The sequence below is a fragment of the Podarcis bocagei genome (assembly GCF_964188305.1).
Source record: "Podarcis bocagei genome assembly, chromosome: 1".
NCBI classification, from domain to species: Eukaryota; Metazoa; Chordata; class Lepidosauria; order Squamata; family Lacertidae; genus Podarcis; species Podarcis bocagei.
In genome coordinates, this window is record NC_138125.1 from 121,691,589 (window position 1) to 121,719,283 (window position 27,695).

At 39.9% G+C, this 27,695-nt stretch overlaps 1 protein-coding gene across 2 annotated transcripts in view; it reads left to right on the forward strand.

Annotated features, from left to right (window-relative positions):
• TLK1 (tousled like kinase 1) overlaps positions 1-27,695 on the forward strand; it is a gene marked incomplete at its 5' end in the record, with an annotated part of 68,132 nt that overhangs the window by 20,635 nt on the left and 19,802 nt on the right. For both annotated transcript variants that reach the window (XM_081164132.1, XM_081164133.1), the window contains 6 exons: positions 12,878-12,996; positions 13,339-13,410; positions 17,175-17,250; positions 20,533-20,579; positions 22,632-22,718; positions 26,127-26,216. In XM_081164132.1, the coding sequence (XP_081020258.1) occupies positions 12,878-12,996; positions 13,339-13,410; positions 17,175-17,250; positions 20,533-20,579; positions 22,632-22,718; positions 26,127-26,216 (491 nt within the window). The remainder of the gene's footprint in view (positions 1-12,877; positions 12,997-13,338; positions 13,411-17,174; positions 17,251-20,532; positions 20,580-22,631; positions 22,719-26,126; positions 26,217-27,695) is intronic.

Below are 27,695 nucleotides of genomic sequence, written 5' to 3' on the forward strand. Positions count from 1 at the left end.
AGGTTTTCTATTTTTTAAACAAATATTTTCAGTGCCACAAAATGAAATGCAGGTAGTCTGCAAATCTTCAACAGAGGCAAGCTCTTTAAGATGTTAGAGTAAAACTTATGAAGGAAAATCTAAGTAAGAACTTCAGAAGCTGCAGCTAGTCAATTTTGGGGTGATGGAAGATGCTGCTTCTACAGACCAAATATGGTCTTGCAATACATGGGAAATATTATGTTTACAGGAAGCGATTGTCCTACATTTTTGGCAAGGACCGCTGATAAAATTGAATAATCTATTCTAATAGCCATGCAACTTAGAGGAATTTTTTGGGGGGCCCGGTAGAATGTCCTTTCAAAGATTGCAATTTCGAAGTATTGCTTGTCAGATGGTATAAATTAACTTAGCTTTCTGTCTGTGCTTTGCTTTGAATTCCGAAGAGATATACTTTGATGTTTATAGGGCATCACACCTTGCTCTCTGACTTGTGGCAAGGAAATATAAATAAAGACAGAGAATAGATAATCTCTGACTTGAGTTCTTACATGTGCTAATATTTCTAGAAAAATATTTTTAAGAACTAGTGTGTCCAATCAGTATTATACAGGGTCATATACCACTTGTACCCCGACCTGTTTAGGGAGTCCTCAGGACTCTTTAGTGTCAGAGAGGGCACTCAGGAACAGTTATGTCAATGTGCCTGGCTGTCATTCCATACCAAACCAAGACCTTGACAGTTTTGCTGGTTCTGGGTTTTTGAGAATCCCCAAAGCACATTCAGTAATACCTTTGATTTCCTAAGTCTTCATGGGTGGACCACCCTAAAGGGTACCCTACACTTGCAGCAGGTGGGTGAGTTTGTAATACCCAACTTCACCAGATAACAATCTGACAATGACAACAGGGTTAATTCACCCCCTCCCAATACCCAGATGCCCTCCTTCACAAGGTGGCGAAGTTTCCTGGTGAGCAAAATGGAAATATTACAGACCACATCCACTTCTCCCTCTCTGATCCTTCAATCAAGGTTGATGCCTTCTTGGCAAAGCTGAGTCAAATCTACTCAGTCCAACACTCCCAGGTCTCAGCAATACAAGCCAGATCATAGAATCATAGAACTGTAGAATTGGAAGAGACTGCTAGTGTTATCTAGTCCAACCCCTTGCTATGCAGAAGTCAAAGCTCCCTCATCCACAATCAACTCATGGATGAACATGGTTTTATTAATCCCCTGGCACTAATGGGTTAGCCAGTTGTGTTTGACTTGAGATGCTTTAATGACATTTACTAATGGTTTACCGGTGTATTTCCAAAATATCAGTTTATTGAGATTTCATAGGAACGTGGTTGAGCCAATCTTTTATTTATTATTTTTAGTTACACCTTGCCTTTCAAATACATAATCAGGGTGACTTTCAGTAAACTATTAAACACATCTGAAGCCTTAATATATGAAATAATGTGTTGACCAAACCCGTCCTTCATCGGTTGGTATGTGAAGCACTAAACTTTGCTTCAGGAAGGAAGTTAGGTATTCCAAGAGAATGAAGTAACATATTTGCCCCTTAAATACCATAAGTGACTGCAGTAGTGATGTCCCATTGCTGTTGCACTTTCGTAATGCCTACCATCTCTAGCTGTGAGGACCAAGATGCAGGATGAACCCCAGTCTTGAACTTTGTGGGAAGCAATCGCAAGGCTCATGAACTGAACTTCTGTCAATGTTTGTTTGGCATTTTAAAAGGCTGTGGGAGACTGGTTTTCATTTCAGTAGTCAAAATGTCAGCAGGTGAAAAGTGCCTTAGGAGCTGGTTGCTTCAGGGATATTCTGAGGCAGAATGGCTTGGAGTTTATACTAGTGCTCCTTCTTACAGGAAAATGATTTTTATGAGCAAAGATTTGTAAGTATTTCAACCAACATGAAAACAAAAGCTGCTTTGTATTGAAGCAATTCCTGGAGCAATAGTGGAAAAGCACACATTACTGTACTGTATAGGACACGGACACACCACAAAAACACACACTTGGAGCTGTTCCCAAGCAGTTCAATGAATTTCCAGATACCATTTGTGTCAATATTCCGTAGCCATCTACATCAAAAGTTGCAGAAAACTCTAATATATGTATATGTCAATACTTGATGTGCATTTCAGAAGATGGTGCAATGCAAAATAAGTTGTAGTTCGCGCATGTTTAAACCTGCCATTACCGCTTTTGCTGTCCCATTAGTTGGCGCTTGTGAGAAAGGTTTTATGCTTAACTAGTATTTGTAGCAATCGAGCTTTGCATATATTTTCTGAGTTCTGAAAATACGTTAATAGTAGCATAATCCACCTTTGCAAAAAATATTGAGAAAATTGCAGTAATGATCTTCAATTATTTTAGAGAACGAGGCTTTAAGACCTTCCTTAACTGCTCTGGATAACCTGCCATTTGCTTATTTGCTCTCAAAAAACACACAAAACCATAGAATTTTAGAGCCTTTGTATCTCTGTGTGTGAAAGTGGGAGAATGAAACAACTGGATATATTTTTGCCTGCTTCTCTGAATTCTAAGGGAGGTCAAATAACTTAATGATATTTATTATTGATTTTTTTAAAAAAAGTCTCATCAGTGTGGGAATGCAGTAAGAGTTGCATAAGAGAAAAATATAGGCCCCCTACCTTGAAGAGTTTAAGGTTCTAAATTAGAGTGACCATGAAAGTTCAAGGGACAAATTTTAACTGTGTGCCAGATCTCTTGCATGAAGTTTGCTCTTACGGATTGCCCTTGAAGCTAATATCACAGTCCTGTATAAAATAGGCATTTCAGTGTGGAGAGTAAAATATTTTTATTATAAAAACTTGGAATAGGTGTTTTCATTGTTTGGAGCTGTGTTAGAGTAAATGCTGCAGTATTTTATTACAGTGGTACCTCGGGTTAAGTACTTAATTCGTTCCGGAGGTCTGTACTTAACCTGAAACTGTTCTTAACCTGAAGCACCACTTTAGCTAATGGGGCCTCCCGCTGCTGCCGGGTCGCCGGAGCACAATTTCTGTTCTGAAGCAAAGTTCTTAACCTGAAGCACTATTTCTGGGTTAGCGGAGTCTGTAACCTGAAGTGTATGTAACCTGAAGCGTATGTAACCTGAGGTACCACTGTACTTAGATATTTTTTTACTGTTGGAACTTGGTCACCAGCAAGTTGTCTTTTATTTGTTCTCTTTTATGTTAATACCCCATGTGGCTTTGACAAAGTACAAAGTGGCAAGTATAATGCCTTTGCTAAAACTTTCATGCCCAGTAATGTACTCAGTAATGTTCTATAAGTATGATAAATAAAAATTGCACCATATTTTGAAAGTTGTGCATGATTTTTTTTAAAAAAAAGTTTAGATATGGCTTCATTGTAGTTCTTCTGAAGTTTTAGTAAGTCTAATGGAGGCTGTTATGTCTTCTGTGTTATCCTGTAAAGGGGTCAAAAACTCTGACCACTCCGCAGGAAAATCTTGATAAAATTGAGTGAATGTATATTGAAACAAGTCAAATTCTTCCCAACCCAGTCTCACGGGTTTTGGTGCCATTTTAGGCTACTGAGAGTTGGAGAATATTGAGGGGTTTTTTTGTTTCTGTTTTTTTGCAAGTAACATACCTGGGTTAGGGTGGGAGCAGAGAACTAGAGAACTAGCACGCCATATTTCTTGGTGATATCAGGCCCCCCCCCCATGTGTTGCTTAATTTTATATATATATATATATATATATATATATATATATATATATATATATATATATATATATATATTTGCTTTCGTAGATTTTCACGGGTACAGGAATGCAGGTTTTGGTGTCTTCGGGTATCTTCCCGTGTAAGAGTTGGGGTGTCTAGGCGACGTTTCGACGAGGTCTCACTCGTCATCTTCAGGCTGGTGCTTTCGGCTTCTTGTTACTAGAACAGAGCTTATATCAAGGGCACTACAGATAAAATTAGCAAAATCCTCCATTTAAAAAAAAAAGGCTCTGTTCTAGTAACAAGAAGCCGAAAGCACCAGCCTGAAGATGACGAGTGAGACCTCGTCGAAACGTCGCCTAGACACCCCAACTCTTACACGGGAAGATACCCGAAGACACCAAAACCTGCATATATATATATATATATATATATATATATATATATATATATATATTCTGGTAGGTGTTACCTGTGTCAAAAAAACAATAATAACAGAAAATAACATTGATACAGAAAACACGCTGCTTCTGATTTTTATTGCTGTTTCTAAATTATAAATCACATGTAACATTTTAACCCATATCATTTTTTAAAATACCGTGGTACCTCGGGTACTTAATTCATTCCGGAGGTCCGTTCTTAACCTGAAACTGTTCTTAACCTGAAGCACCACTTTAGCTAATGGGGCCTCCTGCTGCTGCTGCGCCGCCCAAGCACGATTTCTGTTCTCATCCTGAAGCAAAGTTCTTAACCCGAGGTACTATTTCTGGGTTAGCGGAGTCTGTAACCTGAAGCGTATGTAACCCGAGGTACCGCTGTATGAGCAGTTCTGATTGATAGTCTTCAGAGATAATGATTATAGTGGTACCTCGGTTTACAAACTTAATCTGTTCCGGAAGTCGGTTCTTAAACCGAAACCGTTCTTAAACCGAGGCACACTTTCCCTAACTTTCCCTTCCGCCGCCGGTGCCCTTCCACCGATTGGATTCCATTCTTTTCGCAAACCGGGACACTACTTCCGGTTTTGCAGAGTTCTTAAACCGAATCATTCATAAACAGGACTGTTCTTAAACTGAGGTACCACGTAACAAAGGTAAAGGACCCCTGACAGTTAAGTCCAGGCACAGATGACTCTGGGGTTGCGACGCTCAACTTGCTTTACAGGCCGAAGGAGGCAGCGTTTGTCTGCAGACAGTTTTTCCAGGTCATGTGGTCAGCATGACTAAGCCGCTTCTGGCGAAACCAGAGCAGCGCACAGAAACACTGTTTACCTTCCCACCAGAGCGGTACCTATTAATCTACTTGCACTTTCTGGCGTGCTTTCAAACTGCTAGGTTGGCATGAGCTGGGATCGAGCAATGGGAGCTCACACCGTTGCAGGGATTTGAACTGCCGACCTTCTGATTGGCAAGCCCAAGAGGCTCAGTGGTTTAGACCACAGTGCCACCCAAGTCCTGAGCTACCACTATAGTTGCCAGTATATATCCCTTACTGGTCTTCCTTGCATAGAATTTAAATCCTGATGACATTGAACATTGAAAAATTCATTGAGTTAATAAAAATCTAGGTATAGTAATTTGGTCATATCAGGTTTGAGAACCTTGAGTTTTCTCTCTCTGTGGTGCATCACCTATATCACGTCTGCAGAAATATGGTAGCCAATCTCTGGTATCCAACTGGTAGCCAATCTTTAGCTGCCAGTAGCTCTATTTTTAGTACCCAAGTCACTAGGGTTTCCCCTCTGTACTATTAATTATTCTTACCGGTATATAGTTCAAAGTCCAAGGTCTTTGACCTATGGGTCTCAGATGTAGGTGATGAAATGCAGTGTCTTCTCTTGATTCAGGTGTAGCTGGTCGGAGGGCATAGTTGATTTGTGTATTAGTGAATAGATAACGGAGGCTAGTCGAAGTGTCTTTACAAGCAAGTATAAATAAGCTGTTGTGGGTAAATGATTATGTATGAACAAACACCAGACTAATACTGCCTGCCGCATCAAAAAAGGCAATGTTTTCCTTGGAAGAAGTCATGTTTATTAATGTTACAAGAATCTTCATGGGATAGGAGTGAAGACTATTTGAAAGGTGCTTACCTGAGGCAAATGATGGAGTTAAATCAGCCCAGCTGACTCATACGTCAAGGTTTGGGGAGATCACTGTGCATTGGAGCATGGTTAGAACATGTACAAGACATTTTCCTTAATGATTTACTCCTGTTGACTTGAGAAGGTTTCTCTTAAAAATGGAAGGAGGTTAGGTGAGAGGAGCTTTTTATCTGGATATAGTAAGGTATTTAAAAGCAGTTGAGACGGTATTGATCTTTTTATTGGTGCCTTGTGTTTCCATTGGCAGTGGGGATAATATATCAATGAAACGATATCCTGCTGACACCTTTATGAGCCAGTTTTGCTAATTCTTCTGATCTGCTTTCCCCCTTTAACTTGCTATTGTTGAACAGATTGAGGGAAATACTTTTTTATGATCCTTTGATTCCTGAGATGCTGATGCTGCTTGTATCTAGTATCAGTGCAAGGTATTTTGAAGTTTGGTAATTCAGCAGATGTCAAAGGCACCAACTAAAGACATGTTGCTAATGAAACAGTCACCTGGGGGCAACTAGACATGTTGGTGGCATTCTTACATGTTAGAATTCCAATCCCTGCAGAATTCTTTTAAAGTGGAGGGAAGAGATAGTAGTATTTGAAGCACAGAAAGGGTAGAGAGATTTCATGTTTATTGAACCCTCAGGCTTCCTGAGCACTTCTCCCTGACATTTCCTTCTGTCTGTCTGTCTGTCTGTCTGTCTACCTACCTGGCCCAGGTCACCCAGTGAGCTTCATGGTCAAGTGGCAATTTGAACCCTGGTCCTCCATGTCCTAGTCCGACACTCGATAACCACTATACCACACTGGATCCCCTGTTGGGTATCCAAGATAGAAAATAATTCTATGGATAGGAAAACACTGTAGCTCACACCTGGAAATAATTTATCCAAAGGCAATGCCACATATTTCAGTTCTGGGTAGAAATTGAGAAAATGGTTCATTATGACGGTGCAGATCTCCATATTCACTCACTGATTTTAAAGAGAGGAGAAATTTACATGTCTTTTGGCACAGAAGCATGCAGAATGGAGAATTGATGCTGTAAACAAGAAGATTAGCCTGCTCTCTGGGTGTGTACATGCAGAGAAATGAAAAGAACTAGCAAGGAAAGATACTACAACCTTGATTTCTATCAAGCCAAATTAGAACCAAATATCGATCATTTCAATGCAAGCTTCTATAGTCTTATTGACAGTGGGTAGTGCTTAACTGCTGGTGTGTATGAAACATCTGTCGTTGCATTATATGAAACAAATTTTTTATATTATACGACTCCTGAAATTGTACAACAGTGAAGACATGTGTAAGAGGATGAATGGGTGATATTTATAAAATTAAGCAGCTTGCTTGCCCAAAGTTGAAGTGCAATAAAATACATCTGATTGTTTTTGAACTGGTTCCCTGAGTGCTGCAAATTCAGTGGAAGGGTGGGTTATAAATACTCTTAGTAGATAAATACGCCCCCCTTGTACTCATTTGGATAAAAGTCAAATTAAATTTCAATATTTTTAGAAAGCAAAGATAAAACTTGGGCTTATTTCTTACAATTTTTCATGGCACAATCTTAGCACTGGTAGATGATATGGAAGCACAAGTCCATCCATTGGAAGAACATATATACTGTACTTTCCTTCTCTACATACCTGAGGCAATAAGACCTATCCCAGTACTTATTATTCATGCTTTTCCTGAAACACGAAATGGCCCCCTTGGCCATTGGCGGCACAGCAATATCCAGCTATGCTTGTACTCTTAACAAAGATTACGGCAGGTGTTTTTTTTTAGTTTTTTTTTAAATTTATTATTTATACCCCACCCATCTGGCTGGGCTTCCCCAGCCACTCTGGGCGGCTTCCAAAAGAATATTAAAATACTATAATACATCAAACATTAAAAGCTTCCTGAAACAGGGCTACCTTCAGATGTCTTCTAAAAGCCTGGTAGTTGTTGTTCTCTTTAACATCTGGTGGGAGGGTGTTCCACAGGGAAGGCGCCACTACCGAGAAGGCCCTCTGCCTGGTTCCCTGTAACTTGGCTTCTTGCAGTGAGGGAACTGCCAGAAGGCCCTCGGTGCTGGACCTCAGTGTCCGGGTAGAACGATGGGGGTGGAGACGCTCCTTCAGATATACTGGACCAAGGCCGTTCTGAGTTTATGTAAGCAGATGTATTCATTACTACAGGAACTTGATTATACTATTCAGGTTTTTTGAGAATACTTTAGAGTAGTCCAAGTTTAGTCATGAATCAAATTGAGGAGCTGTTTGATATTATTTGTAAGGTGTATAGTTCCGCAGTAGATAATAGTTCCTGTTATTCTTTTGTTCTGCATTGCTTTGGGCAGGCAACTGATACATCTTTAAACAAACAAAGCCTCTTGTAGCGTTTTAGTTAGATTCCTGAGCAACAGCACAAAGATTCGCTTGTAGATTTTATATAAACATAGCTTGCATTTACAAACCACTTCTGATGACAATGAAGCACTAAATCTAAACGCCAAACATTTTGCTTTAAATGGGTTGTTGTAGCGTGAGCCGCCTTGAGCTCAGATTCTAACAGCTCAGCTTAACTGGGTTGTTCTGTTGTTTTAGTCTGCTTGTCTGGATTTCAGATACAGTCGTACCCTGGATCCCGAACGCCTTGCAAGTCTAACGTTTTGGCTCCTGAACGCTGCAAACCGGTGAGAGTTGCAGTGAGTGTTCCTGTTTGCAAACGTTCTTTGGAACCTGAACGTCTGACACAGCTTCCAATTGGCTGCAGGAGCTTCTTGCAGCCAATCAGAAACTGCGCTTTGGTTTCGAAACATTTTGGAAGTCGAACGGACTTCCAGAACGGATTCCGTTCAACTTCCGAGGTACCACTGTACTTCAAATTTTAAAGACCTTGTGTAGAAATGGCTGGCTCTTCAGATGCTCATTTCTGTGCAAAAATTCATGGTTAGGCAGTGCCTTTTATTTGTACCAACAAAAATGTAATTAGGCTCTACTTGGTGCTATACAGATTTTTCAGCGAGAGCACTGGTCTGTTCCTCCCATTTTTGTAAATATAAAATGCAGCTGGACCGCCAAAACATACAGGAGTTTGGGTAGGAGGAAAACAAAAAAGAATTCGCTAGTTTTAAAGTTGACAAAATTGCAGATTACTTTTTTTAAGATGTGTCAGGTAAAAAAGTAAATATATTACAATTATTCACTAGTTGAAGAGAGAAGGTAAGAATTAGAGTCTTATCTTCAGCAAAGTTCAGTATTCCCCAAGACATAGACAACGGAAAGAAAGTCAGGGTATTTGTGAAAAAAATCTGGGTAATGACTGGATTCTACATTTTCAAAAATGGATCAGCTATTTTTTTGTATGCCCTAGCAGCCTTTGTGCACATTGTAACCTGTGTAGTACTTAATAGAGCCTAATCTAATTAAGTCTGCTATCTTTTCCTGTACTCCATCTTTTGACTGTGACTAATGCAGACACCATGGCTTCATTATCACAGCAGCTTTTTCACTATTTAACATCCAACTTAATGAAGAGCAGTGGAGAACTTGAAAGATATCTCACTATGCTGTGACATTTTTCTTGGTTCAAATGAAGGTATTGCCTGATAGAGGATTTTAGATTATTTTCTCATGGAACAAAATGGCCCTTCTTCCTTTTCCCTTTTTTTCTTTTCCCTTTCTGAATAGTATGCGTTAATATTCTACAAACGGTCTATGTTACTATTGCAACTAGTAGAGAGCTGGTTCTAACTGGTCACTTATCATGCATCTGCCCTTTACTATTTCTTTTCTTTTTGTTACATGTGTTGAAGTAGAACAAAAGGTTGTGCTGTTTTACTGTTTAGTGCTACAACTTGAAGGATGCGTAACGGGTCATTAGATTTTCAGTGTGTGTTAAGCATCTAAACTTAACATGCTTTGACTTAGCATGCTTTGAAAAGTGATTACAGGACTGAAATGCTGTCTCTTCCACACTGGAATGGACTAATAAGCAGTCTTTTGGATGGCAGTAAAAAGGGAAAAAGCAGGCAATTTTGGTTTAAGGTAAAGGTACCCCTGCCCGTACAGGGCCGTCTTGCCAGACTCTAGGGTTGTGCGCTCATCTCACTCTATAGGCCGGGAGCCAGCGCTGTCCGCAGACACTTCCGGGTCACGTGGCCAGCGTGACAAGCTGCATCTGGCGAGCCAGCGCAGCACACGGAACGCCGTTTACCTTCCCGCTGGTAAGCGGTCCCTATTTATCTACTTGCACCCGGGGGTGCTTTTGAAATGCTAGGTCGGCAGGCGCTGGGACCGAACGATGGGAGCGCACCCCACCGTGGGGATTCGAACCGCCGACCATGTGATCAGCAAGTCCTAGGTGCTGAGGTTTTACCCACAGCGCCACCCGCATCCCTAATTTTTTTTCTTTTCTTTTCTTTTCTTTTGTTTTGGAGGGCGATTATCCAGTGTTGACAGTGCAGTAGAAGAAAACACTGGTAGGGCACCCAATTTTCAACAGCTACTGTTGAACTTTGCACTGTTGCCACATATTTTAAATCCAGAGAAGAATTTAAATTTATCGGTAAAAGCAAAAGCTTTTCTGATAAATAAAAGCTGTTCTGTTTTCAAGGGACAGTTAATTGTAATAATTTAACAGAAGCTACCAATATGACTGTGCCGCTATAGAAATCTTTAAATAGGAGTTTCTAGTAAATGTATGAATCTGATGAACTAGGCTGTTGACTACCAAAGCTTTTGTAACAGTTGGATATGCTAGTTAAGACAAACTTAAAAATAAATTCATATAAACTGCTTGTTTGCTTAACTACACTTTACTGCTTTAATAATGCAAAATGAAACATTTATAACCATGGAATATGAAATTGTTCTGTTTGACATATTTAAGAAATTTAAATCCATAAATGCCTTAGTTTAATACAAGCAAAATTTCAAATATATCTGGTTGGTTTCTACTTCCTTCTGTGAGTCTTGGTTTGTTGGAATATAGTAGTCACCCAAACTTTCAGATTTTTCATCTGAGGCTTGGGCATCCACAGCAGGTATTTTGCTCTTTCTTCTTTGCAGCTACTTCTGTCTTTTTATTCTCTCAGCAAGGCAATAAGCTGCTTTTCCCCTAGTCAGTAACAGTGATTTGTAGGGAGAGGTGAAAAGGTAGACTATGAGGGAGGGGTCAGGCCAAAAACGACAGAAGAACCAGGATGTTCTCTTCCAGCATCTCCAAGCAGGAGCAAAGGTTACCAAAAGAAGGCAAGCAGCAATTCACAAACAATGAAAGCCCTGTACATTATGTGTCTTATGAAGATGTCTAGGATTGATGTATATGTCAGAAACGTAATTCTCTAATTACAATACTTATTCTTGGCTAAAGTTCATGGTTAGCTAGGAGAGAACTTAACCATAAGTTCAGATGGCACACTGGGTTCAGATGGCATGCTAAGCCAACCCTTCGCTCAGCACAGGGTTGAAGAAAGCAGCTGGCTTACAATGTGGTCTGGCTTACAATGCTGTCTGAACAAGTTCAGTAGCTACTAGTCAGGATAGCTGTTGCTAGGACTTAGTAATCATTTTTTACATTCATTTCAAGGCAATTTGCAAACATACCGTGAAACAGCAAAAATGTTATTTTAATAATAGAAAAACAGTAACTAGAGGGAGGTTTAAAAAAACAATAAAAAATAAATGCTTAAGGCAGGTTTTCATTCAGCTGGAAAAACAAATATGTCTTCAGTTATAGGATCTTAGAATTGTAGAGTTGGAAGAGACCCCAAGGGTCATGTAATCTAACACCCTGCAAGGCAGGAAACCCGGGTGGGCTCAAACCACCAACCTTATGGTTAAAAGCCAGACTCATTGTGCCACTGAGGACTCCAAATTGTTTCCGGAAAGTACAGATATTGGGCACTATTCCTATCACAACAGGGATGCTTTCCCACAAAATGGACAGTGCATCTCAGACACTATGGAGTGGGCCTCTTCTTGAGACATTAAGGTGAAATTCCTGCAGAATGCAGTGACCTACTGGGAATATAAGGGATAAGAGGTTTTCTCAAGTAACCTGCTCCTGAGCTGTATAGAGCCTTTTGAGTTACTACCAAAACATTGACTTTGATGCAGTAGCACGTTGGCAGCCAGTGCAAATCTCACAAGGGAAGTTTTTAATGTCTGATGTTTTATTCTGTTTTTAATCTGTTGGGAGCCGCCCAGAGTGGCTGGGGAAACCCAGCTGGATCGGTGGGGTATTAATAATAAATTATTATTATTATTATTATTATTATTATTATTATTATTATTATTATTATTATTTTGTGCAGCTGGTAGTTTGCCCCTACAAGCAATACAGAATGCATAACATAAACTTTGCAGCATTTTTGAGGCCTAGTGGCTTTGCTTATCTTCTGAAAAGCATTGCTATTGAGCATAGCTATGCAGTTCTGTGTAATTTCTTTCCCAGCTTTGGATAGCATATATGGCAGGTATATCTTGGATTGTGCTCAAGATGGGCATCTATGCAGATGGAGCACCAGTGACTTTACTTGGAATATACCCTTTTCTGGAGGAAGACTGTGTAATGTAGTATATGCATGTCCCGCTATCTGCCCGTTCAGTGTGCAGAAATTCACTTATCTGAATGCAAAGAATTAGGCCTAAACCTTGCTATACAGCCCACTGGAAATTGTCCAGTTCCTTACTTCCTAGCTTGTTTGTGCTTTGCTGGTCAGTGACAGCCATTTTCGGGCAGAAAACATGCAGGGAGGAAGCGAGATCAGGCAAAATAAGAAAGCAGGAGAGATCAGACAAATCAGTTTTCCCTTTGTCTCTCTTTTGCTGGTTGGCTGCAGCCATTTTAGGAAGAAACCATGGAGGGAGTGGGGACAGACATTGAGCAAATCCTGGATTAGATATATTCGCATAAGACTCAGTGGAAATCATGGACTCGTTATGCGAACTTTCACCTAATAAACGATTTCCAGGGAGCACATTGTGTTCTGTAAGCGGGAACTGCATGTACTGATTTAAAATGTAGGAATTCTAAGATTGCATGTGGTTGCAGTTACACATTCTATAACAAATGAAATGTTTTCTTCTAGGTGCAATGGATGAGCTTCATAGCCTGGATCCAAGAAGGCAGGAATTGTTAGAGGCTAGATTCACAGGAGTAGTGAGTGGAAGCACTGGGAGTACAGGAAGCTGTAGTGTTGGAGCAAAGGTAAGTAGAAATGTTAGCTTTACAACATAAAGTGCTCTTTTTCAACAGAGTGGTGATGATCTACCTTAGCAAGTGTATTAAGCAAAATGTCACAATGAGGTACAAGAGAAAATGCTGAAGTTCATTCAATACCTGGAGTTCCTTTTAGCAGTATCTTCTGGAAGTAGTTGCACAAGCTATTGGCTACACCAGAACCTCTAATTATGTTCACATGGTGACCAGAATATGCATGTAGGTGGTAGTTTCTGGAAACATAGACTCTGATACTATCCTAATATTATATAATTTCAAACTAGCTGTTTGAAACATATTATGCCAAATAGTGTCTCTGTTTTTCAACAGGCCTCAACAAATAATGAGAGTTCTAATCACAGTTTCGGAAGCTTGGGATCTCTAAGTGACAAAGAATCAGAGGTATGAAGAATTTAAACAACTAAACTGACACTTCTAATGTAAGATGGTTGTAACTCTTTTTCATACTTGTGTACATTAGGCCTCATTCTTGAAATGTGCATGCCCGTGAGATTTTCCTGAATGGTTCTACATTGAAGATCTGGAAAGAACCAATATTTTAGTGTTTGTGCAAGAAGATTATAAATGCTATGCTGGTCATGTACGAGTAGATTTGGTTCTATTCAAATGGAAGGTTTGCTAACCACTTTTAGTTTTCTGTTGGATAACGCTATCTGAAATATTGGGATATTGTCAATAAAACACTTTTTTTAGTTAATGCAGATCAATTACTCATCTTTAAAATCTTTCAGTGCATAGTGGCTTCCAGAATTACAGCTGCACTATTATGTGTGCAATTTTCGGTGATGGCTTCATTTCAGAGACTAATCAAATGTCTCTATTTTATTATGAGATTGGAGTTTATTGGTAATACCTTTTATTCCTAAGCTATGACCCTTAAATAGGACTATATACTATTTAGCAGCTGTACTGCTAAAGGTTCCTTTCAGTTCTTGGAATAGCCAATTCTATACACCTTGGAATTTTTCCAGCTTGCGAACCTTTCCATAAATCTATGTGGAATGACGTGTAAAACTTCTGTTGGTGAAATTCAGCTGCACGTATGTAGACGCCTGCCCGTGTAACGGGAATTAACTGTCTTCTCCAACTCCCCGCAGCCTCCCTGGGTGCCTCCAAAGTCCACTCTTAAGGGGCCCCAAGTCCACTCTTATGGGCCCCCAAACCCTCTTATGGGGCCCCAAACCCAACAGCAGAAGTTGAGGGCACATGGAGGCCTGCAAGGAGGAGGACAGGAAGGTGAAGTCCCTGTTGTGTGAGCAGATGTCTGTTCTGCTAATGCACAGACAACATTGGTGCGATCAGCAAGTAACAGTATGGCTTTTTTTCCAGTCATACAAATACCTGTTTCCTTCTGCCTATATATAACCTACCCAAAGAGTCCCTTCTTCGAAGGCCCTGATCACTATGCCATCTCAAGTGAAGTGTAGCTGTGGCTACAAAATGCAGGGCCTTGTCAGTGCTGGCACCCTGGTTATAGAACAGCCTCTGCAGAAAGATAATTGCCTGGCACCTTGTTTATGATCTTTGTGGCAACAGGTGAAGAACTTTTTATTCACCCAGGCCTGGTAAACTTTTGTTTTCAAAACAAACCATAGGGGGCACATCCAGTGTTGCAGCTCCACTGGCACAAGGGCTTAAGTGTGCACAATGGAACTTCTTGTTCCTCTGTTGTCCCCTCCAGCCTCACCCCCCTGCATTGTCAAAATCAGCTCCAGATGATTGACAGACCCTCCAAAGCACATTTGGAGCACAAAGGGAAGAGAGAAAATGGAAATCCCATTGCTCCTGCAGAACCCTGCTGGTGCAGCATTAAATACAATCCTAGGTGTTTCAGTACATTTTCAGATAAACCTTCCCCCCCCCCCGCTCTGTAAATTGTTTTGTTCTGTCTCTGCTAAGAATTTTTTTGTTTCTTTGATCTTGGTTGGTTTTAATAACTCTATTTTTAATTTTTTTAATGTTGTGTGCCTCAATTTCGTAAGCTGCCTAGATACGTTCGCTGGTATATGTGAGCACTAAAACTTTGAATGTGTGTGCATTCTCTTTTTCTCAAGATTGTAAAAAAAAATATTTGACAATAGAGCTCCTGTTAGGATGTGGTTGTAGGGTTGTAATTTCAAAAAGACAACAGCTTTCTGATGACTTGTGATTTCTCCAAGGTACTTGACTGTAAAATGTAGGTTATGCCTGGGATTCAAAGAATGGTGCAGCTAGTTTCATGTGGGGTGGGGGGTGGGGAGTGCGCGTTTTCAAGCAGCAGCCTTCTACGTTACATGGCAACTACGTCTGAAAAAAGTGGGTTTCTAAAAAGTCAAGGACCCATCACATCATATCAGCATAAGAATTCCCACTTGACACCTATAATCCCTTGTGCATGCCTAAAAGTAGATCTTTGCATCAAATTCTTCGCATGAATGTAAAACACACATTTAGAACGATAAGGTTTTTTTAAAAAAGCTTAACTCAGAAACAGGACAGACTTCATTTCTCCTTCGCTTTGTCACTGTAGTTGTCAGTGCACCTAGCAATTCATCCAGTACATACACTAGATTTGGCACAACAACTTCTAGCTTGAAATGGGCTTGCTTGTATTCAGGAGCGTTCCAAAATGATCGAAGGGTCATCTGTTTTCGATCACATTGTTGGATTGTGGTTGAAATGTGAAGAATTTAGAAAATGCTGTTTTGACTCAGAATTACTTAGCAGTACATTCCCCCCCCCCAAGCTATACTTGGATTTCAGCTGTATATGGGAAATAGTAATGACTTCTGCCTACTGTTTTATGAGCAAATGGATTCCAGTGCCTTTTGGCTTCTAACTTTTCTGTGTCAAACTGTGATTAAAATTTGCTGACTCTTTATGTTGCACCATGGTTTGTTTGATTGTGCTAACGCTATCTAGCAGCTTAACTTGGGTTCCAGGCAACAAGCCACAATCTGAAGCCATGGTTTGTTGGCTCACAAACTTGTTTTGTTTTTAACTATGGTTTGGTATTGTGTGCAAACTGAGTATCCTTCCTTAACAATCTTTTTTTTTTGGCCTCTTCACCCCAGATGCTTGTTGAGCTATAAAGACATATAGAATAACTCATTGTTAACTCGTGATTTGTTAAACAATGGCTTAGCATTATGTGTAAACCTGGCCAATAAGGGAAATAATATTAATGTGTAATTGGGAAATTGCAGTTTTGCTTTCTTTTGAAGCTTGGTGGTGGTGGTTTGGAGCTTGTGTCCTAGGAAAGCATGTGTTTACTGTAGCTTTGATCCAGAGTTATCCCATCTGTGAATGGAAATGTTCATTCTGTTCACAAAAGGGGTTTAGATCCTTTGAAGGCACAGGTTGGAGGAAGGCAAGGAGACAATTTTTGCCAATTCCCCCTTGTCACCATGAACACTGCTCACCCAGTCCTCTGTAGCAGCTCTTGGGGGGTGTTGTTTCTGCTGCTGAAAGAAGGAATAATTTTGCAAGAAACACCTCTCCCCACCCCAATTCCCTTATTCCACCTGGAGCATCTCATGAGTGGAGCTTTTTGTGTGGGAATTCTCAATCCAACTCTGTGCTCTTGTTTACATTTTTAAGAATACTTTTTAACACTACCTTGAATGTCAAATGAGAGTGTACAAAATTAATGGCTTGTATCAATTCCCACGCCCAACATACATAAGTACAAGGCATTTCACATCTTCACAGGGGTTGCTGTTGATCCCTCTCTTCCATTCTGGAGGGTCTCCTGTTTATTTCAGCCGGGGGGGGGGTATGGCAGATGTAGGGGTTGCCTCAGAAAGGGAGTGTGTGCAGTAGGAAGGTCATGTGACAGTTCTTTAGATCTGAGCCAGTCTTTTCTTTAGCTCGTAGTTGTTACAGTCAGCTTGTAGAGATGTTTTCAATATTTATATGCAAGCAAATTAAAGAATAAAATAATATTAAAACAACCTGGTTTACTGGGGCGATAGAATGAAGTAGCTGCAGTAACTTGATGCGAGTAGGGATTTTGTACAATTCCTGAAAAAAACATTCTATGTGTCACCTTGGAGATAAGTGAAGCTGCCTATTGGTTGAGCATCTCTTTTTAATGCACATTTGTGCGTAGAACTGTCGCTGGCTCCTTTTCTATGCATTAAACAGCATGATTTTGTGTCTGGCAGACTCCCGAGAAAAAACAGTTGGAACCTTCTAGAGGAAGAAAAAGGAAAGCAGAAAACCAGAGTGAAAGTAGTCAAGGTATGAGATATATCATGTACAGCTGATTTTTTAAAATTGAATCATCTAGTAACATTTCAACTTCTTGGGAAAGAAGTCCTCCCTTTTTGAACGTCACACCGTTGCTTCGCATTGTCAGCGGGCATCTAGCTGCACCGAGTAAAAATTCCACTACAAGTTGAATTTGGCTTATGTGTAATTAGGGTTTTCTGCTTGCCAAATTGTGGTCTCTAGCAGCACTTTACACAAATATGGCCCTAGGAGTTAGTTTCCTTCTTGAAAAGACAGGGTGGAGTCAATTTTGTAGTTATGCTGTCTTCAGCTGAACAGTCATCCATTATGGTTGTTTTAAAAACCAGCATTCTTCCTTGTTGCTCTTTTCATTTCATATCATTTTCAGTCTGTATATCACTTTTCCACATTAATGATCTCGAAGCAGCTTACAACCTGTTGAAATGACAAAATATAGAACAAAAAACACTGTGCTGTTCTACACACATTCAGAAGATAATGAAAATTAACAAAATCCAAGAATCTACATATAATAATACATATAATATTCAACAAAATATTAGCAAACTCACAAATTAATAATTGCAAGTATTGTTAATGAAGCAAACAGCATTTAAAAAAAAAAGTTTTGTAAAAGTAACAAATTTCGCTTGATTTTGTCTTAGGGCTTTTCAAAGTAGTCTGGAAGGTACATGCCACAAGTTTTATTTTGTCTTTTGACAGACACTCGAAGGATCAACAATTCTCTATGGATGTCAATAAATATACTATCTCAGTTTGGAGATGTGTTCACTCGAGAGCAAATAGAGTGTAATAGAAAAATGTTTTGAAGTTGAGGTGTCTATTAGAATTTTTAAAAATAAACTAGCATTGGAATTGATAAATAGCACTCTGTATTGCTATGAAGATTTGGAACAAGAAATAATATCTGGTTGATTCATTTGCTTATATTTGATTCAATTGCTGTCAGTAATTAGTTCTTGAATACCTGTCCCATCATTCTAAAAGGCTCCCAGCCCTCCTTTGGAAGAGAGTGTGCTTGGTCCTGGAGAAAATACTATTTTTAAATTACATTTTCTTATCTTTGTAGACTTTTGTCCAGAGTACAAAAGTCAATGTGCTCAATACACATTGATACATGCACATGCAGAGTAAACATGGCTGCTTGTTTAACTTTGCAGATTTGATGCTTTTAAATTAAATTCAAAAATATCAGAAGTTGATTTGCATTGTTTAACCATAGCACAAGCTTTGAAGTGTGTTTGTGTGGGTGCTTCACAGAAGTGCTGCTAAACAGAAATGGTATAATAAACTTGTAAATGGCTTATTGTTCCTACTATCTGAAATAGAAGAGAAATGTATTTTAGGAGCAGTCCACAAATTAGCTTTAAGCAACTGTTTTGTTGGAGGACTTATTCTACTAGCTCTAGTGACTAATGTGTTACTTTATCAAACTTGTCTGAATGGGTTTTGCAGAGCCCTATTTTATTTTCGTTGGAAGAAATGGTAGCTGCTAGTTAAATAAAGAGGAGTGAAGGACCATCTTGCTTTATTGTTTAGATAAATAGGCATTCCTTTCATAAACTCATTAGAGATGTGCTGTTGTACGACACACCTTAGAAGTGAGAATAGTTTGAGGGTTATAGTTGACACACAAACAGCCATACCTCCTAGTTCCTTCCTATACCTTCTTTTGGACTGCCGCTGTTGTGTCTTAGATTGCTATCTTGTCCGTCTTCCCAAAAGATACCAGGGTGACAGGCTCTGCTAGATGTTATTGGCATAATTTTGCACTTTACAGTGGCTTGGACCCAGACACAATTTGCTTCCATCTCACAGAGAACGCTCTCCTGGAGTGTATGGTTGGTGGTGCTCCAATGCTTATTTTGGGGTGCACACCACTATTGCTAATTGATGGTTCAAATAATAATAATAAAAATCCATAGAATGACTGGTAGACATTTTGGAAAATGCTTTCTGTAAACTTCATTCCAAGCTATGGCCAAGTGGAAATTGCCGTCAGTAATTAATTTTCTATGGAAATCGGCATGAGACTAGTGCTCTGGAACAGTCTCATATTACTCTTCATGTGATAACTTTAGACAGATTTATGGCTTTAAAGAATATTTTGGAGAGGGAAGAAAGCATTTCATGATAAAAGGAAGAAACACTACTTTTTAAAGCCAAAGCCTGTGTGGGTGAGAGAGATTCACGGTCCTTTTTTTCTGTACGTGGGAGATGGTCATAATGACTTTGAAAGCTGTCTCAAAATTTCATAGAACAGTATCAACAGCATCTTGCAAGTACAACTGATGATCCTATACTTGACTTACAAAGCAGTAAAAACTAATGTAGGCTGTGTGCATTGTTGCGAAGTGTAAGATGTTATCTATACCATATTTATATGTAGAGAATGTTCAGAAAGTTGTCTGTCTTTTCCAATCCTTGGAGACGCATCAGAGTGTTTTGTGTGCGTTCAAAGAGCCATATGGCCACTTTATTTCAGTCGACTTTTGGTCAGGGATGTTAAGGCACCAATGCACATGTTCTTAGCTTTAAACTTTTATCTTTCTGGAATTTGGGATATCTTTATCTTCTAGATTTGTTTTCAAACTATGGTGGTTGGTCTTTAAGGTCTTGCGCTGAGCCATCAGGATCAAGCAGCTCAGAATGGTAAATGGATATAAGTTGCTGTGTTTCCTTGTTACTACAATGGTCATACAACTGCTCAAATGTCTTTTGCTGACTAAATCAGTCCTATTAATTATTCAGTCTGTGGAATTAGGATAAGAACACAGATAAGTAGGCTCTTACTTACAAATCCTCATGCCGCAATCAATCTGCAACCATAAGGTGTTTAAAAGGCCTTGTTTACTGCAAAAAAAAAAAAAAAACCTAACGTGACTACCAGTGCGATCTTGTACATGTCAGCTCAGAAGTAAGTTCTATTGAGTTCACTAGGTCTTGGTTGGAGTTACATGGCTATCATGGTCCTGATTATCCAAGATTCAGCAAACATTAGTCATGAATAAGTCCGCTGAAAGCAATGGGACTTTTCAGTAGTAACTAACTATAAATCTGGAGAAATAAGGTTGGTCCATATAGTCTTTGAAAAAGTGATTGTTTAGACATTCCTAAAAGATTAATGTAAGGAAACAAAAGCACTTGCCAAACTAACGAGAATCTGTGAGAAGCTAAAATTAAACAATACCTTACAGCCTACATATCGCACAGCAGAAATTATGCTTTTTTTGTCTCTCTAATCTTTTTGATGATGATTTTATTTTTTAGGGAAAAACATTGGTGCACGTGGGCACAAAATTAGTGACTATTTTGAAGTAAGTGCTATGATTTCACTATATTATAGTTACGCTGTTTCTGTTTCATACATCAAATGTAGCTTTTTCTGAGGGATATAAACTATTGTATTTGGTTGTTTATTTTTTATTTTGTATATAAACATTTTTTCTTTTCTTCATCCCAAAGTGCATAAGGTAACAAACATTTATTTAATCCCTTTTTGAATGCTCTCTCAAACTATCTATATGTTGATTTACCTTGATGGGGAGAAGATGGTTGTCACTGAACCTAGTGCAGGTCTTCTAAAACTGTGGTAAACTGAATAAAACGGGGTGCATTTTGACTTTTTTTGTACTTAAACCATACAGTTCCAACTAGAACAGGGGTCAGCAACCTTTTTCAGTCATGGGCCCGTCCACTGTCCCTCAGACTGTGTGGTGGGCTGGACTATATTTTGGAAAAAATAAAATAAAAATTGAACGAATTCCTATGCCCCACAAATAACCCAGAGATGCATTTTAAATAAGGACACATTCTGCTCATGTAAAAACATGCTGATTCCTGGACCATGCTCGGGCCGGATTGAGAAGGCGATTGGGCCGCATCCAGCCCCCGGGCCTTAGGTTGCCTACCCCTGAGCTAGAAGTTCCAGATAGTGTTGCTGTCCTTTCACCTCCCAGCATATGCCTATTGGAAATTTATACAGAGCTAAAAGAATATGGATTTTGTGACCCAGTCATGCTATTGCTAGGTTTCTTCCATCATTGCTTTTGTGAAAAAGCTTCAGACATATAGTCATAACTGGAGACTAATGGAACCTAGTAGGAAGTGTCACTCTATTACAATGTGCTTTTTAGCACAAATGAGCAGAAGGTGTCATCAGTAGAAAAACGGGCTGCTGCTAATATCCTCAGTTTTAGTACCATGTGCATAAATTGTCAGCAGCTTCCTGAATTTACATATTTAGTCTCGATGGCATTCTGCACTATTTAATAGATTTCTCAGTTATGGAAGAATTGCACAACCTTTCTACCGTTAAATTTTGCATGCCTTTCCTGTGACATTTGACAATCCCTGGTTTCCTAACTGTAATACTGTATGCATCTTCAACAGTTTAGTTTTTTGCTTTCAACTTAATTTACTTAGAATTTCACAAAATATTGAATTAAGCCAGTTAGGAAGCAAAAGCATTACCAAAGACTTTCTCCCTCATTTGTGCTTGTTGCTAAGCTATGCTTGCTGGGGTAGCTTTTCCAGGGTAGTGTCCCTCAACAAGCTATTGCGTATGTATTCTATGTTAGCTGTTTCTAGAAGCCCTTGATACTTTAAAATGTTTTAAATATGTATTCATTTTATTTTAATAGTATTGTTCTGTTATTTTGTTTGCTGCCCTGGGCTTCTTTCAGGAGGATGGATGTGGTACAAACTTAATAATGTACAAGCTGGAGAATGCTCCTGCAAAAGTGAACGCCTTTGCCTTAAATCTAAAGTTATAATGGCAGTAATACTAAGTTTTGCTCAAGCATCAGTTAATGGGCAATTAGTTTTTATACAGAAATAAAAATGAAGAATTGTTGAGTGTTGAATTGCTGTTGTGATAAACAAGTTTGTCTCAACACACCCCATGCAAATCACTCTGAAGGGTATTGCATTTGATTACATAATCTGAATTTTGCTTAGTACATTTCTGTTAGAATATACCGTATTTTTTGCACCATAACACTCACTTTTTTCCTCCTAGAAAGTAAGGGGAAATATCTGTGCGTGTTATGGAGCGAATGCCTATGGATGGCGGGGGATCTGGTGCAATCGTGAGCAGAGGATCCATGGTTCCCCTTCCATCCCTCCTCTGTGGTTACAAAGCATGGATCCACATGGATCCTCAGGATTTTTGCATTGGGCTACTCCAAACTCACTGTCAGATCACATGTCTGTGGCCACAACATGAACCACAAAAATCATATATCCACTATTTCGTTTAGAATATATTTTTTTCTTGTTTTCCTCCTCTAAAAACGACGTGCGTGTTATGGTCGGGTGCGTGTTATAGAGCGAAAAATACGGTAATTGATTTGTTCACTTTTTTCCAGTACCAAGGTGGAAATGGGTCTAGCCCAGTAAGAGGAATGCCTCCTGCGATTCGCTCTCCTCAAAATTCACATTCCGCCCCTTCTTCCGTAAGTTTACTCTGTATAATTATCAGCTTATGATTCAGAAATGTTCATGATAGTCTTGCAGAGGCAGTGGTTTGATAGATTGTTCCCTTAGAACAGAGAACGTTTGACCAGGACTGACGGAATTGGAAGTGCAACATGATCTGGAGAGCCACTGTTTCCCCAGCCCTGCTTTAGAACACACGCAAAAACACCAACAACCGCTTTTATTGTATTGTTACTTTTTGTTTGCCTCCCTATTGGTAGTATGCTTGCATAGAAACCAGCGGTTGAGTCTTTCTGCCGGGCAGTGTGATAGGAGTGTTCTGTTACTTCTTTTTCAGGTCCACATGTTGGGGGTGGGTGGGGAGCCAGATCATAAATAACAGTGTAATGTTAGAAGTTATTAAATGGCCTTAATGGGGGATAGCCAATGATGCTCACGTGATTGAGAAATGGATTTCTGTTTGCATGATGGGACTTATCCTTCAACTCTCTGGAGCAGATTTTTGTGGAGTGCAGGAGGTGTAGCATCTAGGAGAGGAAAAAGAAGTCCCATTGTGTGAGCAGGCATACCTGTATGTAGTTGAATGTTGCCCAATAAAATTATTCAAAGTGTCAAACTTCCATGATTTGTCAGTTCTTACACTTGCACTTTTTGGGAAATAATTGGCAAGAGCATTTGAACGTGGGAACAGGTTCTTACTGTTAGGTTGCCATATTTCCAAAACTGAAAATCCGGACACAAAAGTTGTTGAGCTTTTCTTAGTTTTGCCCAAAGTTGAGCTTCACCACCACCCTGCAAAATCGCAAAAAAAGAGAGTCAAAAATCAGTGATTTCCGCCCAGACACTGTTTCAGACTGCTGTATTCCAGTTATTTCCAGGAAATTCTGGACGTATGGCAGCCCTGTCTTGCTGAGCACTGGGGTAGAATATTGCACTGGGGTAGAACATTTCCAGCCCCTCTCCTTATACGATCTGAAGAGAAACCAGAGTACTCCCCCCTCCTTATCTCCTTTGAAAAATATTGCCTATTAAATTTTTTAATGTGGAGAGGGATCTGCAGGTAGTCAGCTGGGTTAATGATAATGCAGGCGAAGGTCCAATCTAGAATGGTAAAATAGATTTCGCACACCCAGTTGTACCTGGTTAGAGAAATGTGAGACATTTTTAAATCTCAAGTTACTATATCTCACTGAGGAGAATTTTCCCTCTCCCCCGTTCCCGGTCCTACTCCAGTACTGACAAAAGCTTCAGACTTTATCTTCTAGTATCTGAGAAAATTGAAGCACTTCCAGTTAAATACCACTGCACGTTTAATGAAACGATGGTGTCTTCAGTGGGTCTGGATTACTCCCCTGGTATTTCTCCCTCAATTCTGCTATAGGCAAAGAGGGATTCTCTTGGGAATCCCGTTGAATTAAAACAATTACATGAAGGTGGAAAAGAAATGTTTTCCTCTCTCCCCCCCCCTTGCTCCTTCTTGTAACTATATAAAATCCACAAGCATGTTCAGTTTACAGAAACAAAAAAACCAAAACCCCATACAGGGTGGCTTTTTCTTTAAAACAGAGTGTTTCCTCCAAATTCTTTTTTTACTGAAAGATAATTGAGAGGGGTTTCGGTTATGCATATTTGGAAGATTGTCAGTCCTCTTTTCCCAAACATTTCAAGACACTTCCCCCCACCCCAATGGATTTTGGTTTGTGTCTGGGGCACGTCTTTCCAGACAAAGACACAGCGCTGCCATGAGCAATTTTCTTCCCCATACTTCTCCTAGGCGTCTGCATCAGAGGTGGGAGAGAGCCACCCTCTGCTGTGTCCCCACAAAATAGTAGGGAGAAGCAATTCATGCTTGTCCTTGGACTAGTCTATTAAATTATTTCTTAGAAACCTCTAGGTAAGGTCTGCCATTGCTTAACTGTTCCCTTTCTGATGCAGCAGTTAGGGAGGCTGGTGTTTTTGTGTAGTGTTGCTTCAGAAACGGAGCGTTCAAATAGGGTTGCTATATCTTGAAGAGCAAAAAAGAGGACAGCCTCAGTTCAGGTTGGTCATGACTGCGGCATGCAGAGCAGACATTTCCTTTAAAATGTAAAAATTCACCCGGATGTGCGTGTTGGCCCCCCAAAAGAGGACATGTCCAGGTTTCCCCAGATGTATAGAAATTCTAACCAGCCATTACCATCTAAAGGAAGAATATTCCCCGATCATTTGTGGGGTGAAATATATTTTTCCACATACCCTGTCTCAGCTACAATCTAGTAACAGACAGGTAGCCGTGTTGGTCTGCCATAGTCAAAATAAAAAAAATTCCTTCCTGTAGCACCTTAAAGACCAACTAAGTTAGTTCTTGGTATAAGCTTTCGTGTGCATGCACACTTGTGTATGTGTATACGTGTATACGTGTGTATCTGAAGAAGTGTGCATGCACACGAAAGCTTATACCAAGAACTAACTTAGTTGGTCTTTAAGGTGCTACAGGAAGGAATTTTTTTTATTTCTACAATCTAGTAGTTGATGCGTTGTTGCCTGTTAAAACAGCTTTACCAACAAAGTGTCTCCAAGCATTTTTTTTTTTTAGAAGAGCTGTTAATTTCCAAAGTTGTAATTTGTAGTGAGTGTCTTTGAAATAATATTGCACACCAAAAGTATTAGAAGATGCAGCAAAAGCCACCAGTGGTTCCCCTAATTGCCTCTTCCCTATTGTCTGGAAAGTCTCTGCAGTTGCTGAGACAAGTAACCGGTTGCTAGAATTTGGATAGTGATACAGGACAAAAATGTTTCCATTAAGAATTAGCACATTTACAAACACAAGTCTCAAGTCTATTGAAAAATAAATTGGTACTACCTGAGGATCTGAACCTGTCCAACGCAAAAGGGGTGAGGTGTAAGATACAGAGGTCCCTTGGTTCTGTGCTGTCTCTCAGAGACCAATTTATGTTGCTGTATCTATGCAGTTGCCTTATATGATAGTCTTACTACCCCCTTAGAGACCGTTTGAAATGGTGTTTTCTCTGAAGGTGCATGAAATGATTTCCCCCCGTTCATTATAAAATAAATAAATTGGGGACAGTTCTGACATTGGTGGCAGAGGCAAATGGTGACTTCGTAACATTCCCTGCAGACGATATTCTCATGTACCATGAGGAAGTTTCTGTCCTCTGAGATCTGAATAGTGTAGCTTTTAGTACTGGAGAATGAAGAGTCATGTGTATTCCAATTGTAGGTACTTACTCCTTTTAGTAGAAGAAATAAATGGCTGGTTTTTATTCATGGTCTGGCTACCGTGGATTCCAAGCATTTCAGGTGTGGGGAGGGTGAAAGAGGACAATGTCTGACCAGGCAGTTTCCCTTATTTTAGCAATTTACTTCGTTCTTATTTCTGCTTTACAGTTACATGTAAATCTTATATTTTATCCATGCACATTTAGGTTCGACAGAATAGTCCTTCTCCTACTGCGTTATCTTTTGGGGACCACCCTGTTTCACAACCAAAGCAGTTGTCATTTAAAATTACTCAGGTGAGCACTCTGGATTGTAATTCTATGCTTAATGCTGAAAATACATGAAGCCATTCTGTTTCATTATTCTACACGCATACACATTAGTTCTGATTTGTAACTTAGAAAAGGTGGCGCATAGTTAAAGCTAAACTTGAAGTGTTTGTTACAGTGAAAGACTGAGAGTAAATAGAAGCAAGCCGTTCTTCATCTCTATATTTACTCCCATTCCCAGCATAACAACACGTGATGTTCCTAGGGAGATTACAAAAATATATATATGGAGTACAATTTCAGGATGGATGCTTTGGGATTTAAGGTCTCAAGATTCTGATAGATGGAAATGAAAACATCAACAAGAGTTATTATTATTAAAAAAATTAGACCACCCTTCGTAGATCTTAGGGCAGTTCACTACATAAAAATACAAGGTAAAAACCACAAAATACATAATAACAAGATTAAAATGGAAAAGCAGGGTGCAGGTAACTTTTATCAAGGCTGTGTAAAGTAAAGGTAAAGGTACCCCTGACTGTTAGGTCCAGTCGTGGACGACTCTGGGGTTGTGCGCTTATCTTGCTCTATAGGCCTAGGGAGCCAGCGTTTGTCCGCAGACAGCTTCTGGGTCATGTAGCCAACATGACTAAGCTGCTTCTGGCGAAACCAGAGCAGCGCATGGGAACGCCGTTTACCTTCCCGCTGGAGCAGTACCTATTTATCTACTTGCACTTTGACGTGCTTTCAAACTGCTAGGTTGGCAGGAGTTGGGACAGAGCAACGGGAGCTCACCCCGTTGCGGGGATTCGAACCGCCAGCCTTCTGATCGGCAAGCCCTAGGCTCAGTGGTTTAGACCACAGCGCCACCCACATAAAAATAACAAACTAAAACTTCACAGGAATGTAAGCTGTGTTGTGCTGATTCAGACAATTTCTCCATTTAGTTGTGTTGTCCACACTGACTAGCAAGCAGCAGCTGTCGAGGCTTTTAGTTGGGATTCTTTCACAGCCGTCTCTGCCTGTGGAAGGGTTCGGTTTCTAGCTCCTCCAAAGTATGTGTTCTACCACTGAACTGTAGTCCAATTGTGCAGAGTTGGCCGACCTGGTGCCCTCTAGGTTTTGAACTCTAGCCCCCATCAACCAACCCCAGTCACCAAGAGCAATAGGCAGGGAACATGGGAGTGTTGACATTTCCATTCCACCTTAAGGAGCAGACGTGTGGAATTGTTGCGTGTCACATGTCTGTTTACATTCCAGCACAGCTTGCTGGGAACTTCCGTTGTGTATAGCTTTTGCTTTTTCCCTGTACTCTCTGAGACGACGAAAGAGATGACATGTTTCTTTGTCCTGATTTATGATGAATAAATCTGTAGTTGTGGTATGCTTCTACAAGCCTCACGCCTATTCTGTGTGCGCAGTTCACTGTGCTGATAGTGTGCCCTGGCTTTAAAGCCCAGGTCGCTGATTTACATCGGAGCAGCTGCCAATGGTCTTCAAAGCAGG